The sequence below is a fragment of the Parasteatoda tepidariorum genome, chromosome 8, assembly GCF_043381705.1.
Source record: "Parasteatoda tepidariorum isolate YZ-2023 chromosome 8, CAS_Ptep_4.0, whole genome shotgun sequence".
NCBI classification, from domain to species: domain Eukaryota; kingdom Metazoa; phylum Arthropoda; class Arachnida; order Araneae; family Theridiidae; genus Parasteatoda; species Parasteatoda tepidariorum.
Window position 1 is genome coordinate 246,869 of NC_092211.1, and position 23,424 is coordinate 270,292.

The following is a 23,424-nucleotide window of genomic DNA, read 5'->3' on the forward strand; positions in this document are numbered from 1 at the left end:
TCTTCGGACCTTGAAATCCTAGGCATTGTGATTTTTTGGAAAGGAAAACCCTTTCATATCTTCAACGTTTACCCCCCCCCCAGCTCACAAAATCTCGGAGGAGTGGAAAACACCCCCAACCTATAATTGGTACAAGGGATCAAAACCGTTTTTGTCCCTTGACCTCCCGTGTGACAGACGTACCCGGACTGTTCTATCAAGGCTTGCTATCGGTCACATCAAGTGCCTCACTTTCAAAGAGGGCAGGAAAGCCTTCGTCACCTGCACCAAGTGCTCCTCCTGACCACCTCTTGGATTGCATGGAACTCTCTAAGGAGGATCTCCTTAGCAATCCTCTCCTAGTCTTCGACTTCCTTTCAGTCAACGAACTCGTGGATCTTGTCCGACTCCGTCAGACAGTGAGAATAAGCAACAACAAGAACAGGTCCTCACCAAAGTGCGTGGAAATTCATTTTACCCTGATTCACCATTCTCGGTTACTGTGGTTCATGCTCTGTTTCTCCTTTTCTCTCTCTCTCTCAGCTGTGGTTTTTCTAATTTTGTTACTAATTTTTATTTTTCCATTTTTGTTCGCAACTTTACGTTTTATATTTTAAATCACTTTTGTTTCTTTTCATTCACGATTGGCAAGTTTAAAAAAAGGGACGCCATGTTTTTGAACTCTTGAAATATGCAGACAGTTATTTTTAATTTCTATGTTTTTAGAGAAAATGAAGTTTTTAATCAAGTGAAGCCATATTATCATCATCATCATCAATGACTCGACAGCCCAAGGTGGGCCTTGGCCTTCTCAAGAAGTTTTTTCAATGCTAACCTTTTTTTTTTGCTAGTGTTTTTCAGTTTTTAGTTTTTAAGTCCAAAAGGTCTTTCTCTTGATCTATCCATCTCAAATTCGGCCTGCCTCTTTTTTGTGTGCCAGCTGGTCTGGCATTGAAAACTCGTTTTGTGGTACAGTCTTCGTCCATTCTGATAACGTGGCCTGCCCATTTCATTCTTTGTCGTTTAATAAATTTAATAATGTCAGGTTCATTATATGAGTGATAAAGCTCTAGATTAGATCCTCTAAGCCACACACTATTTTTTTTTAATTCCTCCAAAAATATTTCTCAAGACCTTTCTCTCAAAGGTACCCAACATAGCTTCATCCTTACAGGATATGGTCCAGGTTTCACAAACATATGGTAAAATTGATCTTATAAGAGATTTATATAATAAAACTTTTGTTTTTCTATGAATTTCATTAGATTTTATGTATTTTCGAATTCCATTAAAACATTTATTGGCAATAGTAATTCTTCTTTGTATTTCAAGACATGCTTTTCTTAAAAATAAAACCTCAAAAGAACTGCTATTAACGTTGAAAATAGCTATTAAGGAAACCTATTTCTTTATAAATGAGAATTTTATTGTGAATTGAACAACGACGTGGGAAATCATCAATTTTTCATAAATGCACTCTCTTTTCATAATTTAGTTCAATATATTGTTATTGGAAAAATTATATATTCTATTTAAATATTTGCCATTTTTTTCCTTCGGCATTTAACTTTCAATATTTTTTTCTAATATCAATCAAATTATTACAAAACAAATTATAGATTATTGATTGGATCTTAATATGAAGATTTTAAAAGTTAATGCTGGTTAAAAAAAAGAACAAAAAGATTTCGAACCTCAACATTTCCACGGAACCCTCAAGAAATTCTTTATTTTTATCAACCTATTAGAATGTGCATTTAAAACTATTGATAGACTTTCAAACAAGAGATAACATTTCAAAACAATCAAAANAAGAGGGAAAACAAGAACGCTATCGAAATCCAACAAATTACAGTATAGCTTGTCTATAGTACGAACTCCCCCTCCACAAAGTCTGAGGCAGTCTCATGCTATGGAAATAAGAATAGTGTACTTCAGGGAAGGTAGCTGATAGCGAATGTAATAAATATTAATAATTGTTGAAATTTGAAGTTGTTGAAACTCGAAGGTGTTTCGAATAATTGTCTTTGTTCTTTGTTTCTTCCAAACGCTATCAAACCTTGCGATTTATTACATTAGCCTACTTTTACTGTGGACAGATTTCGATAGCGTTCTAAAAATGCATATAAAAAGTGTTTTTTTTTTTTTTAAATTCCCTGCTTACTTAGTACGTTTCGGGAAAAATTTAAAGCTTTTCTCAAAAATAGGCTTATTTAAAATAATAATAATAATAATGAAAATGATAAAAACTGTTTATTAAACATAATGAAAGAACGGCGATAGTTTATGAATGATTAATGAAGCTAATTAATTGTATTATTTAATAGAGGATTACAATTGATCGAAGGTGAATAACTACCTTCATTCCAAAACCCCAATTAAAAAAAAAAACAAAAAAAAACCCCAACACCAAGAAGGAGTTTTGCTAGATAAACTAAATTTAGTAGGCTTGTTCATACAACTAAAAGATGATTTCTATCCAAATTTCGAGTTTGGCGCATGCGCATAATTTTAATACAGTGAGTTGCTGTTAGTTAAGAATGCCTTCAAGTCGACGAAGCAGCCATTATCAAAATTTTTGAACGTGGTACTGTAATAGGGCTGCGAGAAAGTGGATTTTCTTTCCGCGATATTACAGAAAGACTGGAGGGAAATGTATCCCCTGTAAATAATTTTCTTTAATATATATTTTATAACCGTCGTTGAACAGCGGACCCAATTTTGTGTTTACAACTACCAATGCTCAACTCCGTAGCTTTGAACCCGATCCAGAAGACAAGAGAACTCCCGGATCAAGTATTGGGCGAAATTCTGCCTTCGTGGTGGACTTTTCTGCAAAACTAACCTACACTTGCGTTGCATGGAGAGAAACACCACGAAAACCTCCCACGGTTAGCCTGATGGCAAGGGAACTCTAACCCATGATCCTATTTTACCACTGAGGATATTTTACTGCGCATGATTGTTGGCAGCAGTGGTCAAGGGAAGGTACTGCTTCAAAAAGACCGGGTTCGAGGCTGCCACACTGGACTACTCAGAAGGAAGACCACTATGTATGGCTGTGGAGCACCGATCTGCGTCTGCGTCAGAAATTCGAGCTGCAGTTTGGCACTGCAGCGATACAACGAACTGTTACAAATCGGTCACTTCAAGTACATCTCCGAGCGAGACCCCCTGTAGTTTGCATTCCACTCACTCGTTTACGACGTGAGTCGTGTCGAGTTAGAGCTCACTGGAGGACCGATTGGAGATCTATTGTGTTTTCTGATGAAAGTCAATTTTGCCTTGGAGCAAGTGATAGCCTTACATTAGTTAGAAGGAGGCCAGGTGAGCGCTTGCAACAGACCCCGGCACACTGGACCTACACTAGGAGTTATGATCTGGGGAGCTATTTCTTATGATAGCAGTAACACTCTCGTGGCTATTCGGACATTTGTATGTCAACCTGGTAATTCAATTTGCTTTGTTGCCATTCATGAGCAGCATTCAAGGGAGTATTTTCCAACAAGACGCTCTCATATTGCTGTTGTAACCCAATACAGAATATCGACACGTTGCCTTGGCCTGCTAGATCACCAGATCTTTCATCACTCTTGCACATATGGGACATCATTGGACGTCAACTTCAGCGTCATCCATAACTAGCATTAACTATTCCCGTATTGACTGAAGTGCAACAGGCATGGAACTCCATCCCACAAAATAACATACGGCATCTGTATGGCACAATGCATGCCCCTTTGTATACTTGTACTCAAAATTCTGGTGGTTACACAGATTATTAATGTACTAGTATTTCGCATTTGAAATTTTTCTCTTAATTGCATTAATCTGTGATCTTGAAACTAATCAATAAAATAAATTACTCAGACAAAGGCACTGCCGAAATTTTATTACTCTACAATAATTTTTTTTCTTGGTGTTGGTATTTTCCCCCATCAGCGCAGCTTCAAGAATCGGTAATTAAAGGCATTAGCCGTATTTAAATCATCGATACTGTAAATGAGATAATAATTTACATGAAGGAATGAAATCTTTCGAATTATACCTGCGATGTGTGGCGTAGTTTCCTGACACGTGACCCATTCCGTCACATCCTGGTGTCGGACAGTGAATAGGCTCACGAGTTTCACGTATTTTTACAGCTGCCAGAGCAGTTTTCAATAGCCTAGGCGATGGTACCCTAGAAATATGTTTATAGAAACATGCTTAATAATTTGCACATAAAAACATTTTTATTGAAATGCATACATTTTGTATTCACTAAACGAAATGCGTTAAATGTATTATCATTGTTATCAGAGGTTGATAAAGTGTAATTGAAATATATTTTACACGCAGATCGTAATTATAAAATATGGGAAGCAGTGTTACTGTCTTTGAACTAAGAGATAAGAGGCTTAAGGTAGTAGAATTAAAATACCCTTCAAGAAATGCGCAATTATTGAAGACGAATCATTGATGTTAGTGATTGTTATTGGTTGTTATGATCACAGGATAAACATGCACTTATGCAATGGCAGGTAGGTGTTTTATTTAAGATGTACTAGAGAGCTGCACAATGGGCTATTGACGACGGTCTAGGAAACATCCCTGAGGATGATCCGAAGACATGCCATTGCAATTTTGATCCTCTGCAGAAGGGATGCCTACCGTGCTTTGGTAGTCAGACGATCTGCTTGCGAAGTCGAGCACTATACGGTAGAACAGTTTAACGATGACCGATACCACGCACCATCAGTCCTTACGCAGGCTGATCAAAGTGGTCACCCACTCGCTTACTGACAGCAGACAGTGGTGCTTGACTTCGGTGTTCCACTGGGAACGTGTCCATGGCGGAACACTTATGCAATGCGTTTTAATGAACATTGAATTAACAGATGCTGTCATTAGATGAATGTGTTCCTAAAATTGATATAAATACTGTGTGTAATTCGTAATTATAAAATATGGACTACAGACATTGTGAGACATCAGATCGGCGAAATTGATATGCACTTCATGTAATGCGTAATTATAAAATATGATTAAAAATACAGATATTAAAAACAGATATTTGTCACTGTCATTTGATTAATGGTAATCCAAGAATTGATATGTACTATGGGTGATGCATAATTATAAAATATGGATTACAGACACTGAGAGAAATGAGATCAGAGAAATTGATATGCACTGCATGCAATGCGTAATTATAACAAACGGATTACAGACATTGGACAGTGTCAATAAATGAATGAGTACTGTTGTATACCGTGTTTGATGCTTTATTATAAAATATGGATTATAGATATTGTTCACTGATATTTGATGTGAGAATCGATCTTTACAGTGTATGATACGTAATTATTAAATATGGTTGTAGATATTGGTCTTTGTCATTAGATGAATGATATTAGAGTATTGATCTGTACTGTGAATAATGGGACTCAATTATAAAACATGAATTAATATTGGGCACTTTCGTTAGATAAACGTGATTCTAGACGCGATATGTACTGTGCGTATTTAGTATTTATATAATACAGACGGACTTCTATTTAACGAACTTCCATTTTGCGAATTTCTCGATTTTGCAAGTTTTGTTGAGGAACCGGGAATATTTTGAAAATCTCTTCGTAAAATAACTTCCAAATAGCGAAGTGAATTTTCTATTTAACGAAATTTTCTTTGATATCTACTTCTCCTATTTCCCAAAATATTTCAGAACATTTCAAACTTGTTAACGCATTTTATGGGGAAAAGGACCCTGAATTGATTTTCGAAGCCACTTTTAGAGAAAACAGTAAAATTCCTTTTTCTTTTTGTTTGCAATTCAAACAAAAAACTCAGACAAAACTAACGGAGTTCATCTGTAACAATTAATCTTAAGAACTCATATGGTAATGTAGGTTTAAAATTACTTTGCAGTTATAATTTTATACAGCAAATAAATGCAGCTAGAATTTTATACATAAATTTAGCTTTTTTTTTAGTTTAAAACATATGTAGCATGAAGCATGATAGTGTACTACTGGAAAATGTTTTGCTCTATTCGTGTTTTCCATGCAGATTTCTTTTATAACTAAGATTTATAAAATAAATAGTAGATACTAGCTTACAGGATAAAGGTGCATCAATTGGTATTTTAACTGTGTCTAGTGTTTATGAATTTAAAACCTGTTTTGTGCTGTTTAAGTTTTTCAAAAAGTGATTTTCTATTTAACGAATTTTCCATATGACGAACTTATTGTCGGGATTTAGCAACTTCGTTAAATAGAGGTCCCATTGTATATGCAACAAATATTGGTCAAACATTCTGTATTGATGAATGTGATCCAAGAAGAGATATGTACCGTGTGTATTGAGTATTTATAAAATATGGATTGAAGATAATGGTTACTGTCTTTAGCTGAATGTGATCCGAAAATTTATACGAGCTTCCGTGTATTGAGTATTTATAAAATATGGATTGAAGATAATGGTTACTGTTTTTAGCGGAATGTGATCCGAAAATTTATATGAGCTTCTGTGTATTGAGTATTTATAAAAAATGGATTGAAGATAATGGTTACTGTCTCTAGCTGAATGTGATCCAAAAATGTATATGAGCTTCCGTGTATTGAGTATTTATAAAATATGGATTATAGATGTTGGGTACTGTCATTAGATGAATGTGATTTAAGAAGCGATTTGTAAAATGCGAATTTAAAATAATATGGAGCGCATGTTAGTCTCAGTCATGACATGAATCTGATCTGAAGAATGATGCGCTTTGTATAAATATATATATTACCTATCTTGATCACTGTCATTAGATGTCGTGACCATAGATAGTTGACGATTGTTGTTGATGCATTTATTAGTGGTCTGAGTGGTGGTGTTGCAGGTCGGCGTGAGAACTGTTGTCACAGACAGAGTGAGGCAGGCAGGTGCAGGCAGGTTATTTGAGTTGGTGGATGTTACTGGACTCCTGCAATAAAAATAATCCACAGTCAATTTTCTTTTATTTTTTGCATTGTATTCTATAACTTAAAACCATTTAAAGTTCAGGATAGATCAATATGAAAAGTCCAGATTTCTCGAACAAAACGCTGATTTTTCATTATTCTAAACATTGCTATAAATTTTTATTTAAAATAATTTACAGATTGAAGTTTCTTCATAAATTTGTATAAGTAAATTTATGTGATTACATATAAAATAAAAATATTTACGAGAGTTTTGTCGATTCATCCCCTTTCAGTTTCTTTCGGCGATATGTCCTTGCAATAACAGAACTTTTGTTTTTGCTACGAAGTCTGTCTTACAATTTATCAAAAAGCTACTCGATGTAAAGAAGTAATGTTTGTATAAGTAGGTTACGTTTTTTTTCTTCTTCTTTTGGGAAAAAGAAAAGGAAATGTAGTTTTCTTTTCTCTTACCAAATGCATTCGAAAATTTGGTACATATTGCTTTTATTCCATTATACATTCTTATCGCATTCCTAAAAAGAGGTAGTATTTGCTTTCTTTCTTTTCTTTTCTTAAAAGAAAACAGTGATATTATTAGAGTTAAAATTTTGCGTAATTGTTTTATGCGCAATAAAGTCTAACGTTATTATTTATGCTTCAATGCGCAATAATGAGTTTTTCGCCTCCTCATGGAGTGGTGACATAAAAACAGGTTTTTATGTCACCACAACAAATATTTTTTTCGCTGACAACCGTACTACGAATTATATTCTTATAATTTTTAATGTATTTATAAAATGAATCAATCTAATAATAAGTTGCCGTTTCACTGATTCACTTATACACTGATTCTCTCTTGCAGGGTTGCCACAGAAAAAAATGAACAAAATAGTTGCTTCTAGTAGCCTAAAGCATGAAAATAGTCTCCTAAAATTAAGAAAATAGTTGCCTAAATAAGAACAAAAAATTTTCAATAATATTACAAAAATTTTATTAAATGACTTCATTGTAATATACCATGATCCATTTAGTCGTTGATAGTCAATATGATAATTTTTAAATAAACGTTAGTGTTCTAGCACTCAATTTTCATGTAAAAAAATTAGTATATTTGCAGAAAATTAAATACTTTTAAATATTAGAATTAATTCAGAAAAAAAAATTTGTTAAAAAAAACATACTCTTTCTAAAAAATTTTCCTTTTTATTAAGAATTAATATAGCAAATATATATATACTGAAAATTTATTACTAAAATTCGAAATTCACGCATCATAAAATCCGCATCATCGAAATTCACACATCGCATTAAAAATAGGGTACTTTAAAATCATGCAGAATTTCGTAGCAATAACTGCTGAAAATGCTATTGAGAAACAAAATAGATTCACAATGGAATCTGTGCAAATTGAGCTCATTAAAAAGTGATGACTAAAATTTGATATTCAAATTTTTTTTATTTTTTAAGAAAAAAATTTCATTATGTTCAGAAGCTACCGCGGGGCGCAGGTTGTTAACCCAATTTTTGCTAAAAAAACATTTCTAGAATCACAGAAAAATCTCCCAATAGTTTCCTTTTCTTGAAAATAGTTGCTTTTTTAGACTTTTCAGACAAAAAAAGTTGCTATAGTTGCCTTAGGTCGAAAATAGTTGCAAATAGTCACATTTTAGTCGCCTGTGGCAACCCTGCTCTTGTGTCCCTTAGAGTTCGAAAGTAGCTCAACCAGTAATTCTAGAACGATGTTGTTGTTATTGTTGTTGTTAATTTACGTCGCACTAGAGCTGCACAATGGGCTATTGGCGACGGTCTGGGAAACATCCCGGAGGATGATCCGAAGACATGCCATCGCAATTTTGATCTTCTGCAGAAGGGATGGCTACCGTGCTTCGGTAGTCAGACGACCTGCTTGCGAAGTCGAGCACTTTACGGTAGCACAGTTTAACGATGGCCGATACCACGCACCCTTGGTCCCTAGCAGACTGATCCAAGTGGTCACCCACCCGCACACTGACCGTAGCCAGTGATGCTTGACTTCGGTGATTTGCTGGGAACCGTGTCTTAACGATCAGTCCACTGCGGGACAATTCGAGAACGAAAACACACGTTAGAACAAGGCCCAGAGTCTATTCCCCTTATCTCTGATTAAAAGGTCTACCAATTAACATGTCTTTATAGCACGTATTTTCCTGTTCTGCAACGTGGTACGAATGTTTAACTTCGAACGTCCAACGCAGACAGAAGGGACGTTTGACTGAAGGCTCGAGGTCTTGTACCGCAAATTGCTTGGCCCTTGTGCTGTTGCGGGATTTCTTCCATGCGATAAACCTTCATATGTTCCTATGGGGGTGGATCGGGGTTAAGCTTCGTTTATTCAACGATTCTCTATTCATTAACTAATACGTCGATTTCTTAATTCTCGCATTCATTTATTTGTTATTTCCCTTTCTTTACGCGCTTACTGTATCAGGGGACCAAACAAAATAACGGTTGCCATAATGATGACAACCGATAGGGTGGGGTAAGTACCTCGTTCACTATGAGATTAATAACCATAATTTTTAAATTTTCTTACAAGGATTCTAAAAATGAATTTAAAGGGTGTGCTCAAGAGTAACAGTATACAGTGCGCATGCGTCGTCATTGCACGCGTTGCTATGGGGACGGTTGCTGTTTCATAAACTTTAGAATTCTTTTTTCAATAAGTTCAGTATGCAATGAATGGATATTTTTGGCGAGTTTATTCTTGAATTGTGGGACCTGTGAGAGATCCCATAAATATCACTGAACTTGTTAATAAAAAGAATCTCATCACTTGAACAATGTTTTCCGTTTGGGTCGGCTGTTCAACGACGGTTATAAAATATAAAATAAAATAAAATGTTTTCCGTGTTTAATTAAGAATCAGAAATCTAGTCCACAGATCAGGGTGAACATCACTGGAATTGTGATCGCTTTTAACACAGGTAAAAAGGTTCGAATCCCAGTTGTTGTTGGTAAATTTGTATACTTGTTTCCGTTTTACGCTGAATCACAGACTTCATAAACTATTAGAACATTTTTACCACCTAGTCAACAATAGGAGGCTGTTATGATCGCACTCTTCACGTATCGTAAAAGTGGGGTTATATTTATTCAATTGACAAGTGTGTCTCGATACTTGATCGATTCTGTAATTATGTCGTCATTTAAATCACGTTCGAAATTACAAACCTTTGGTTTCGAACGTTTTTGCTTCAACGCCTTTCAGTTGTCAGATCTTTCATTCAAAGCCCTGGATTATTTTACTTTTATTAACTAACTACGACACAAAAACATAAAATAGATACGTAAGCATATTTTACAATGCATTAATAGAATATACATTGAATAGTGAAATCGCGCAAAAAGATGGAGGAATTATGATTGCTTTTGATACAGATGGAAAAAGTTCGAATCCCGGTTCTTGCTTGTGGATTTAAACTATTCTTGTTTCATGGTAGGTAGGTACTTTATTTACGTAGTACTCGAACTGCACAATGGGCTCTTGGCGACGGTCTGGGAAACATCTCTGAGGATGATCCGAAGACATGCCATGGCAATTTTGATCCTCTGCGGAGGGGATGGCTCTTCCTCATTGGTAGCCCGACGACCTGCGCACGAAGTAGAGGACTTTACGGTAGAACAGTTTAACGAGGACCGATACCGCGCACCCTTAGTCCCTACACAGTCTGATCAAAGTGGTCACCCACCCACTTACTGACCGCAGCCAGTGATGCTTGACTCCGGTGGTGCTCTACTGGGAATCGTGTCTTTACGATCAGTCCACTGCGGGATCTTGCTCTATGATCACAGACTTCATAAATTATTAGGGTATTTTTACCAGCGAGACAGCAATGGAGGTTTTTTGTGGTCTTACTCTCCATGCATCGTAAGAGTGAGTTTAGATTTACTCAAATCGTCAAGTGTGTCCCGATACTTGATCTATTGTGTAATAAAGTCGACTTTTGAACCATGTACGGCATTACAAATCTACGGTTTTGAACGTTTTCGTTTCAACGTCACTCAGTTGTTAGAACTAATGATACAATGAAATAAAATAGCTACGAAAGATTATTTAACCATGCAGTATCAGAATATGCACTGTTTATTGTCAAATTGAACAAAATGTTGAGGTTTATTACCTGAGGATAGGCGTTGATTGTGTCTGCTGTTGCTGAGGATGAGGGGCTGCTGTCACAACTAGTGTCTGTGCCAGGGATGCCAGGATCGATGGGACATGTGAACTGGACAGAGAGGCTATCGTGAATGATGATGACGAAGTGGAATGCAAGCTCACTGATGAGAGAGAAAGGCTGGCTGCTGGCGTGGAAGACAACACCTGTTGCCAAAAGAACACCAAAATTTAGTTCTACAGACAAATTTTAATAGCATTAAGGTGCATGAAATGCTAGGTCCATCTCATTCATAAATTAAGGAAAAACGCGCCTGGATTTAAATAAGCATTGGATTACTGGAAAATACAAATTACTAGGTTGATGAGAAAGTGTGCTAAATGAAATGTACCACAACGTGCATATTTTGTCTAATCATTAACATAATTTATAGATTTAAATGTGATAAACAACGGGAGTGTTAACATGTGAGGACTTAAAAAGTGAAGAAGACATCAGAAAAATGACATATGACACATGAAAAATATCCTTTAGATAAAACATACGTGCTTCTTGCATATTTTTGGCTGAAAATAACTTTTTTTTAATTCACTGTGCATCATTTCTCCAAAATTCCACACTTCAGTTGGTTAATTTTATTTTCACAACATGCAATATAACTTATTACAGTTAGTCAAAGGAACTCTGTTCTCATTGATGGTCGGACTGTCGCCAACTTGATATTTGAAGTGACAAAAGACTTCAGTGTAATTTTTATTGTATGTGACTTTTCCGCGAGTGAAAAAAAAATTGTAGACGCATTATAAGTGAGATATCCCAGATCTTAATACTAGAATCTGGGCGACTTTACTTCAACAAAAACGATACGTGATAGAGCGTTTTGGTTTTGATATATGAATAAAACAACTTTCAATAAGCTTAGTTTCAATTAAAGTACGGGAGCCGTGAGGGGTCAGAGAGGATAGAGCATTTGCCTTCCAATGAGGTAAACCGGGTTCGAATCTCAGCGATGGCTGGTTGGTACGAATTCCGCATCTAGCTTTCACTGATCACAGTGCTGACGTAAAATATCCTCATTGGTAGACTGATCATGTGTTTAAGCCCCCTTGCCGTTAGGCTAACCGTGGGAGGTTTTCCTCTCCATGTTACGCAAATGCGGGTTAGTTCCATCAAAAAGTCCTTCACGAAGATAAAATGTCTCCTGATACTTGATCCAGGAGTTCCATTGTTTTCTGGACTGGGTTCAAAATTACAAGGCTACGGAGTTGCTTGAAGAACAAAAGAGTTACAATTTGTATATTCGCTGTAAAGCGTGATTTTCGGATTGTTTTATGACATAACCACCTTCTTAGGACATAACAGCCTAAAGCTTCATTATGAAATAAAGTTTGTGGTACTGATAATATCGCAAAATAAATAGTATAAATAATAAATAAATAAATCAGGAAAGAAAGAGGGGTTTGCACCGTACCTGGATGGTCGAGGGCGCAGTTTGAACCTGACTAGTAGCCGACCCTATAATCCTCCCAGGACACTGTTGCTGTGGTGTGGACAGCGCTATGGGATGATGAGTGTTGATGGTGGCAGGATGAGTAGAGCTCGGAGGCAGTGACGCGGACAGTGCGGAGGGCAGAGATGCGGGCAGCGAAGTGGGATGAGGGGATGGTACAGCGGCCTGCAGAGTGATGGGGCTTTGAATTTGTGAGAATGGTGATCTGTTGGGCGGCGGATAAGGCGTCTGAGGTGCCTGCGGAACAAGTGCTGGAGGTGGTGACATTGGCAAAGAATCCACTGGTGTCAGCAGAGGTTGCACGGTCACTGGTGCCAGAGGAGCGGATATGACGCCAACTCTAGTGGCCGTGGCAGTTCCTGTGGAGAAATCCACTGGTTCAGTTTGCTCAATGGCTGCACCGAATATTGGCTTTGGCGTTACCAGAACTGTCGGTCGGTGTGGTGTGGGATGGAGAATGGTAGTGCTGCCTGACAAAGAACTGCAAAAGATAAAATGGGATGAATCAGGATTTTCATATACCAATGCTATAAAATAAAATGTCATTTGGTTGTTCGATAACATTCAAAGTGACAGACTAAAATGCAGCTTAGACCAAGCAAGATTTTGATATATCATTGTTCTACATCAAACGTTTGGTATAATAGGCTTTTGATATAACACAAATCACAAATTAAGGCAAACAACGTTAAAGAGCACAAAAATATTTATAAAATAATTTATGCATTATATCACGTTGACAATTGAGCTGAAAATCTCACTCTCTCTTTTTATTAAAAAAAATTTGAACTTGTTATTCAATAATGTTTTGCCTATGGGTTTCGAACAATATTTCTATATTATTATCTCTGGATGTCTGTGGGAACAGTTTCATTGAAATACCTGTTTTTCCAAAGTTAATCTTGCAGAAAATCTATTTTTACAGAATTCTTATACTGATTAGAAGACAAACAGATTAATGATAATTATATATATATAAAAATATTGGTCAGCATGTTTATAAGATAACGTGTGAACTGTGAATGCATAGCTTGTGAATGAAACAAAAGTAATTATTTAAGATTGAAATTATTTACAATCACTAATATTTAGCATTTTTTTTCAAAAAAATGTTTCAGAGTAGTTTATCGCTGTACAGAATATCTTCGTAAGATTAGCATAGTATATCTTTGTAGCGTGTATATCTTTGTAAGATTAGCGTAGTAGGATTAGTGTTAGTTTATACAAAAATTCAGTGGGATTCCAAAATATTGTTAGTATGGAGTAAATCATTCAGTTTGCAGGATAATGCAGGATATGGTTCCAGCAATTATGCAGGATATAGTTCGAGAATAAAGTCTATCGTGTTCTACATACTAGAATAAATAAATTTTTCTTAAAAATCGAATCAGTATTTTGGCTGTTATAAACTCTTCGTAAGAGATTTTGTTTCGCAAGATTTTCTATTCATAGGATTCTGTACCACGATATTTTATCTGCATAGGATTCTGTTCTATGATATTTTGTCTACCCAAAAATCAGATCCATGATATTTTGTCAGCGTAAGATTACTTCTCACGATATTTGATCAGCGAAAGTTTCTATGCCCCGAAATTTTGCTAGCGCAAGTTTCTGTCCTACTGTATTTTGATTTCGGTGTTACGCAGGCTTTCCTATTTTTCTTACATGTTTTTTGCCGATGATAATTTTCTTTTTTGCATTGTCAAAATGTTAAAAATAAAAAAAATCTCTTACTTCAAATGAAATTTTTTTTAAATTTTAATTTATTCAATTTTCATTTCCAATGAGCTGAACAATCGGTCTTGCCGATGAGCAGACCTAGTGCGTTCTCCAGAGGTGGTATACACTCTTTCAGGACCACTACAATGGGTGAGATATCGTTGGTCATGGTAATTTGGACGTCTAGTTTCTGCCACACTAGAATGCAGCACCGAGACTCTATTTGGATGATAAAGTGCACTAGGAATTTAATTTTGCCAGAAATGCCGAGGGCCAATAAGGCACTCCAGGGATCTTTTACATGCCGCATAATCACACGACATGACGGCTGAGGATTTTCTGCATCCCGAAAATCCAGTGTCTGGGACGGGGATCGAACCTGAAAACTTGGGCTCAGAAGGCCGACGACAAACCAACTGGGCCACCCAGCCACTCAAATGAAAATTAGATGATCGTAAAATATCTAAACACGTGGCATATTTTGTCCACTTTGCGGAGTATGTACTGCATTATTTTACCAGATCTCATCGCACCACCCAATTCGACGGATAATCGGTTGTTTATGTTGCATTTGCTATTGCTATTTGGACCATTTTGATAGGTCGTTTTAAGGTATGGATTCAAGGAGGGGAGGAAGGTGTAGGGGAGGGAAGGGTGGTTGAAATGCTTACTTTGTGCAAATTCCAGTGGGACATCGTGAATTGGCACTCAAATCAAGCGTGTGGAGTGTGGTGCGTGTTGTGGAAGAGGACAGGTCCATGACGTTGTCGGCACCACTCTTGGTTGAGAGATTAATAGCCGACGCAGGCTCCAGAGAAAACTGCCTGAACAAACAAAGCAACTGTTACTGCTACAAATACTACCTCTTAAATAGAAATTTAAAGGGTGAGGCTTCCTATCTTAGGTGTAGATGAGTGTGGCCGAAATCGCTTAGAATGAACAATTAAGGAATTTTCAGGTTTAGAGGCAAATAGTTTTACATTTCTAGTGGTATGTAATATTTTTGGAATAAGCGTTTCCAGATTATGTTACAGAATGTTAACTTAAAAATGTTTTCATAAGACGCTATTATATTTACAGGTAGTAAATGTCCCGCAGTGGACTGATCGTTAAGACTGCGGTCAGTGTGCTGGTGGGTGACCACTTGGACCAGCTTGCGTAGAGACCGAGGGTGTGCGGCATTGGTCCTCGTTTAACTGTTCTACCGTAAAGTGCTCGACTTCGCGTGCAGGTTGTCGGGCTACCGAAGCGGGGGTGCCATCCCCTCTGCAGAGGATCAGAATTGTGATGGCATGTCTACGGATCATTCGGTTTCCCAGACCGTCACCAATACCCATTAAGCGACGTAAATGAACTACAACAACAACAACAGGTAGTAGATATGGTGATTCAGAAGATAGAGCGCTCGCCTTCCAACGAGGTGAACCGGGGTCGAATCCCAGCGATGGCTGGTAGACCCGGCTAGCACCGACCACAGTGCTGACGTAAAATATCCTCAGTGGTGACGAATCCTGACTTAGAGCCCCTTACCATGAGGCTAACCGTAGAAGATTTTCGCGGTTTTCCTCTCCATGTAACGAAAATGCCGATTAGTTCCAACAGAAAGTCCTCCACGAAGGCACATTTTTCCCAGGACTCTTGATCCCAGGAGTTCCCTTGTCTTCCGGATTGGGTTTAAAATTTCATGGCTACGAGGTTGATCGTTGGTTGTTGAAAACCAAAAATTTGGATAGCTGTTCAGCGACGGATATAAAATATATTACATTAATATATAATTAAATAATATTTCATAAGCATGTTATTTAAATTTAAAAAAATTGTTGGAATGAAAATGAAATTTTTATAAAATTAAATTGCTTTTATTTTATTTAATAAAATAATTCAGAATGAAGAGTAAATATAATTGACCTAAACAGTGAATCGTCATAAATAATGGATATCGTGATTATTTATTTCTCACTTAAATAATAATATGCGTCCACAAATAAACAAATTCTAACGACTATAATTTCGACAAAAGTCGGAAAAGAAAATTACATTAAAGGTGGTGATTAGAGAACATCCTTGTACACATAAAAACCTTATTATAAAAAAGTGACGTACTTAAAGGCAGTTCCTTGCTGGGGCTTTGGCTTGACAACGATGGGCGTGGGCCTCTGAGGTTGGGAGGGCTGCTGAGATGGGGCAACATCTGCCTCGGGCTCAGTGGTTGTAGCAGGTGCAGGGGGCGTCACTTTTGGTTTAGGCGCAATGGGTCTGTAGACGTCGAAGGAGAACTCAGTAGGGGGCTTGCTGTACTTTTCTAGTTCTTTGTTGAGGTTCGTCCTGGGCGTCTGTGTGTTGACGTAATTTGGGAACTTGTAATCCTGAAGATCCAGTTGCTTCACGAAACACATGGGTCGAAGAACACGCTCTGAGCTCAAGCCTGCTGTGAAGGACAATTGGTATCATTTTAATAAGTTTCATAGTTTCTTATTAATTACTTCACATTATTAATAAATTGACAGTTTATTATTAAGTTAGTTAACATTACAGGCCTCAATGAGTCAAAAGTTCTGTTGAAATTATTTTAAATTTCGAAATGTCGGTAACACTTTACAACAAATTTGAAATTTTTTTTTGTCCTTTAAATGGAGCTATGTGATTTCGTATGAGAATAAAAGTATCAAAACCGAAACGTTTTGCTTTTCGAAGACGAAAAGTCGCCTAGCTTCTTGTGAATTCTCCGATAGTTCAACTTTTATTGAGTAACTTGTAACTTGTTTGTCTGTAACTTGTGTGATTGCGTGCTGTTAAAATACGAAAGTTCGATACTAAAAAAAAAGAGTTAAGAAAGTTTGAGAAAATGTTCTGTGGTAAACAATAGATAATTTCTGAAATTTAAAAAATTATACAAAAAAAAATTTCATGTTGTACAGAGCTATTAATCCATTTATGATGTAACAAAACTAATGATCGCCATCGTAAGAGATGTAATAACCAAAATCACTTTATGAGGTCAGATGGTAAAGGGCATCTACTTGGTGAAAATGAAGAATGCAGTAAAAACAAATGATAAAGGAACAAAATATTTATTACTGGAAAATTTAACAACACTTGCTCAACATTACATAGACTACTTCATAACTCAAACTTACAAATTAAGGGAGTGAATCATGCAGGTATTTAAAGAATCTTGGCATTTCACTTACGTCCACAGCTACGACGCTGATACGGGGAACAATGTCCTCTAGTGAGTTGTTAAGGCCAATTTCATGAATGTTCCCCAAAGAAATAAAAATTCTGATTGGATAGATCGGGAGAACTTAAAAACGAAGCAAAAAACCCACCGTTAATCGGATCGCTCTTAGCTTTTAGCTCCCTTTGTAAAGTAAAAGTAGTTTTCCTTGGTACAGTTGTGGCCTTTAGTTTTATTGCTTCCCGTATACACCATTAAAATTTCTTAGTTAGAATAAAATAAACTTTTTGCCTTTGAAATTTTTTTAATCCCAATTTTGAACTGCGTCTCTAAATTTTACAAATGTTTTGATTTTTTTTTAAAAAATAGAAAAAAAGGGCCGTCATATTTAGAAATTCGTAATTCAATTTCTGCACATTCAACGTCAAGGTTTATTTACGTCGCACTAGAGCTGCACAATGGACTGCTGGCCACGGTCTGGAAAACATCTCCGAGGATGAACCGAAGACGTGCCATCGCAAATTTCAATCCTCTGCAGATGGGGATGACTCTCCTACTTTGATAGCTTGACGACTCGCGAAGTCGAGCATTTTACGGTATAAGGACCGATACCGCGCACCCTCGGTCCCTACGCAGGCTGATCAAGGTGGTCATCGACCCGCTTACTGACAGCAGCCAGTAATGCCTGACTTCGGTGTTCTACTGGGACCGCTAAACTTCAAGGGTCCCACAGTGGACTGATCGTTAAGACACGGTTCCCAGCAGATCACCGAAGTCAAGCATCACTGGCTGCGGTCAGTGCGCGGGTGGGTGACCACTCGGATCAGTCTGCGTAGGGACCGAGGGTGTGCGGTATTGGTCCTCGTTAAACTGTTCTACCGTAAAGTGCTCAACTTCGCGTGCAGGTCGTTGGGCTATCGAAGCAGGGGTGCCATCCCCTCTGCAGAGGATCAAAATTGTGATGGCATGTCTTCGGATCATCCTCAGGGATGTTTCCCAGACCGTCGTCAATAGCCCATTGTGCTGCTATAGTGCGACGTAAATTAACTACTACTACTACTACTAAACTTCAAGGAAAAAGACTAGAGCGCTTAAATTACTAGCTTTAATTTTAGTTTGAAGAAATGAGAAACTTTTTTCTTCCAAATAAAAACAAAACTAGCCGAATTGAATTCAGTAATTGGGATTGTTGCTGAAAATGATTTAAGAAAATTTAAAGAAATGTTTCCCGTTTAGAAATATTTTCAGCTAAAGTAAAGTCACTAAAATATTTTCTAATTAACACTTTTCAGCACTTTAACGCTTTCTTATTAACACTTTTTCAACACTATAACACTTTCTAAACTGACACACCGTTGAAACGAGACACACACCGTTCAACTTTCACAACGTTTCAACAAGAAAGTAAAATAAATAAATAAGTAAATAAAATAAAGATTACTTGTTCTTTCACGAACAAATTCCTTTGTTATCAGAAAACTGGGTAAAAATAGTGCTTGGCGAAAGGTAATACTTAATTTAATCAATCTCCTACCATTTTTGAAAAAAAAAAATTTTGAAAAAGTTTTTGTGAAAAATTCCGTTGAAAAGTACTTGTACCCCAATATGTAAACACCATAACAGTATATTGTAATAAAACTAAGCATTACTTTGTGTAACTGTAGTAGTTGTGACAGTTTTAGTTTGAGTCTTGTGTTCTTTATGAGCCATTTTTTCCATTGCAGCAATGGGGCATCCTGAAAGACTGGAAATAACAGACGATTCATTCAGAGATAATTCAACCTAATGGCAACGCATGCATACATTAAGAGTAGTAGAGATATTAATACCTTCTATGGGAATTTCTGTTACTGTTGACATGTCCCTTTCCATTACAACCCGGTGTCGGGCACCTGAAACGATCACAATTTAAACTAATGAAAATTAAAATGCCATGGATTATAAAATACGAATTAAATGTGCAAATGACGTTCAGTTTACAGTAAGGGGAGCAATTAGCTTTGATTCTTCTACCATTTTAAAAACGGAATGATATAAAAATAAATAGAACTTTCAAAATCTTGAAAACTGATTTTTCGGTTTGAATCTTTAAATTTAAGTTTGGTTTGATTGTTTGAGTTGTATTAATGCTACACTAATGGGCAATCACCTGCCAGCTTTTTGACATACACTGGTGAACAAAATTAAGAGATGGAAGACATTTTCCCAAATATCTCAAAAAATACTAAATATATATAAATGAAATTTGGTATGGATATAGCTTATTCCATGATAATAAAGTATGTAAAACAAAAATGAAAGTGCCATTCACAGGCAAGACCTATTGCCAATAAATCCAATGTAGCCTGAACTTAAGGATAAAAGATGACAATAAAAGTGAGGCTTGTACAGTGTGTATTGCCTCTAATATGGTGTATGGTCACCCCTGACAGACAGACAGCATGCACAACGAGTATGCATGCTGTTAATAAGGGAGCTAAGGAGGACTTGTGGAAGACCCTCCCATTCATCCACCAGAGCGATTTTTAACTCCAGAATGGTTCTGGGGGGAGGTTGGCTCTCAATAGGATTCAGGTCAGGGGATTTGGCTGGCCAGTCTATTCGCTGAATATCCTCGCTTTTCAGATACTCATCAACCATGAGAGCTCTATGTGGTCGAGTATTGTCGTCCATAAAAATGAACTCAGGGCCAACAGCGTCCCTGAAAAAACGCACATAGGGCTCTAGGACCTCCTGCATGTACCTCTGGGCATTCACGAAAGCATTGTTAAACACATGGAGCGGTGTGCGGGTATCTTGCATGTGCGAATGAATGTGCGAAACTGCTTTCCATCTCTTAATTTTGTCCACCAGTGTATTAAGACTGCACATTTAATAATTAGGTCGAAAGTTAGAATGATTCTTTTTTAACCACTGTATATCGAAACAAAGTAGGAAGTCTTATTTAGCAACGTAGACGCTATTTGTGCATGAAAAGTATGAAATAAGTAGCAAAAAAAAAATGAAGCAGCACACTAAAAACATAAAGTGATACAGCATCAATTACACGAAGCAACATGCAAGCAAAAAAATTGATAGGTATAAAACATACATGTTGCTGTTACTTGTAAAGGTAACGTAATTTAGCTCTTATGTTATTTATTTCTGACGTTAAATTGGGTAAAATAATTTCCAACCACATTGTTTATTTACATTATTATCATCTTCTTAACTTGTTAATAATGCAATTATTTAAAAAAAAGAAAAAAAATATGTAATTTGCTCAAAATAATAAATTGGAGCATTTTTATTTTAAATGGCATTTCTTTTACCATTTATTTATTTCATTTAAAAAAGAGGTTTGCATGTTCTAAGATGGCGCAGCGCAAAAAAATAGTTACTTTTACTTCAAAATGTGATTTTTCTAAGTGTATTGAGCATTTTTAAATCATACATTATTATTTCGAACAGTTTGAATTTTAGTTTTGTGATCTCCGGTATTAAATTTCAGCAGATAAATAAAAATAAACAAATCACATTGGCGCTTACTTTGAAATAAAAAATTAACAATTTGTATAATTTATTTTTTCTTATTGTAAAATATGTTGTCATGTATAAACCAATAAGATTTTCGTTTATATATATGTATATATCCTGTTATGAACCAACGAGAATTACAAATGTGTGCCAAAAGTATAACTCGAGCAACCGATAATCGAAACACAAAATCCAGAATAATGTAGCAATAAATAATTATGGTAATTTATTACTTAGTACACATTTACGCTATATTGTTTGAAAAATAAATAAAGTTCCAAGAGAAAATTATAATTTTTTAAATAGTTATAAGGTGTGGATTTTTCAATTGGAATATTATTGTTGAAATCAGGGGGAGGGGAGGGAGGAATGTTTTCTTTGATAGACATTATACATAAGAATAAAATGATATTTACAAGTACTATCAATTGTATTTAGACATTTTTATCATTTAAAATTGTATTAATATTTCACGGAATCTTAGAAAGTCCTGATCTGCCTAAACTCTTGGCACGCACCTGCTACCCCGCAAGCAATTTTTGTTGTTGAAAGATTGACAGCAAATGAATCAAAGTTAGATCCAGAACATAGTTCGATAATAATCATAATTACCCACGAGATTACAGAAGTGATAAAGTTAGGAAATATTTTTTTCCTTACGTTGCACGAGATTTTCAAACGGATCTTTGACATTTTTGGAATGATTTCGAATATGAAATTGGCTTCTCTCTACAAGCTGGAGCTTTTATGAAATGTAATGATATATTCCTCGCCAGAATTCGATCGAGTGAACACTAAGTGTCTCCACTTCTCGTTTACGTAGGGAGTGGTAGGTAGAAATACATTTCAATTCGTGACGTTAATGATATATGTCTTAAGCGGATAGGTATGTATGTAAACCAATACTTTCTTTATAAGCTTGTCCACTCAATAAACTTAACTAGAAATATCATTTCGAAAAAAAATCTATAGTTTTCCCAAACAAACTGATTTTAGATTTGAAATCACCACACCCGAATTACGTGAGATCAAGTACTTGGATGAATGCATCAAAAAATTTGTTCCCAGGTATTAGATAGAACAATCATTTAGAGTCCATTTTACTTGTTATTTAATATTGCCTTTTCTAGCTATCACTTAGGTTCGTATACAATTTTATGATTAAGTTGCTGAGAGTGGTCTAACTATTCTTAGGTTCATAAACAATTTAATGATTAAGTTGTTGTCAGTGGTCTAACTATTCTTAACTTCGTAAACAATTTTATGATTAAGTTGTTGAGAGTGGTCTAACTATTCTTAAGTTCGTAAACAATTTTGTGATTAAGTTGTTGTGAGTGGTCTAACTATCCTTAGGTTCGTAAACAATTTTGTGATTAAGTTGTTGTGAGTGGTCTAACTATTCTTAAGTTCGTAAACAATTTTGTGATTAAGTTGTTGAGAGTGGTCTAACTATTCTTAGGTTCGTAAACAATTTTGTGATTAAGTTGTTGTGAGTGGTCTAACTATTCTTAAGTTCGTAAACAATTTTGTGATTAAGTTGTTGAGAGTGGTCTAACTATTCTTAAGTTCGTAAACAATTTTATGATTAAGTTGTTGAGAGTGGTCTAATTTTTTTCATAGGTTTGTGGAATAAGAAAATTGATGTCTTCTACCCATGACGGGGCAGGGGACACAAACTGAAATATGGTAATAGTTTACAATTGAGGGCTCTTTTTGTATTTGTATGTAGTGATTTGAAACTATACAAATAGGTATGAAAATAACCATCCCCTAACGGTGAACAAAAGTTGCGATAACCCAAAGGTGACGTCATCTAAACAAATGTAGCAAGGAATATTCGATAGCAAGGTTAGCCAGATATGAAGCTGCATTTTAACTGAATGAAAATTATCGCCAAATCAAGGGGTTCCCTTTCTACACCTTAACCTAAAATATTACTATCTAGATCAGTTATTCTCAACCACTGTGCCTCGGCACTTTTGTGTGCCGCCAAATTCTTAAATTGCGCCGCCAAATATTAGAAATGATACAATAAAAATCATAATTCTTTTTTTTTATTACGAGTAAAGTTTAAATTAAAGAAAAGTGTATATATATATATATATATATACTTTTCATAATTTTTCCATGCTTTAACAGCGTGAACATCTTTGTCAGCGATTATATTGTCTCTGACAATCTTAAAATAAGATGGAAGTGTTTAAATTGTATATGACACACAATTTTAAAAGAGCTAATCATTAAAGTAAGCTATGCAATTTAATAAACAAATTGACAAAGGATAACTAAAAAAAAACAAATATATAAAAAACAAATTAACAATTGATAACTAACAAAATTTAACCTAACAATTAATAATCAGCAAAAAAACTAGTTAACAAGAAATCACAAAAAAATAACAGTTAATAATTATAGAAAACAAGCTAACAATTAATTAAT

General features: G+C 35.8%; 1 protein-coding gene across 1 annotated transcript in view; it reads right to left on the reverse strand.

The window, feature by feature from the left end:
- LOC107438819 (serine-rich adhesin for platelets) overlaps window positions 1-23,424 on the reverse strand; it is a gene marked incomplete at its 3' end in the record, with an annotated part of 316,964 nt that overhangs the window by 211,390 nt on the left and 82,150 nt on the right. Inside the window, 8 exon segments of the mRNA XM_071184713.1 lie at window positions 3,977-4,162; window positions 6,755-6,931; window positions 11,072-11,268; window positions 12,534-13,053; window positions 14,963-15,115; window positions 16,395-16,719; window positions 19,119-19,213; window positions 19,299-19,361. Coding sequence (XP_071040814.1) covers window positions 3,977-4,162; window positions 6,755-6,931; window positions 11,072-11,268; window positions 12,534-13,053; window positions 14,963-15,115; window positions 16,395-16,719; window positions 19,119-19,213; window positions 19,299-19,361 — 1,716 coding nt within the window.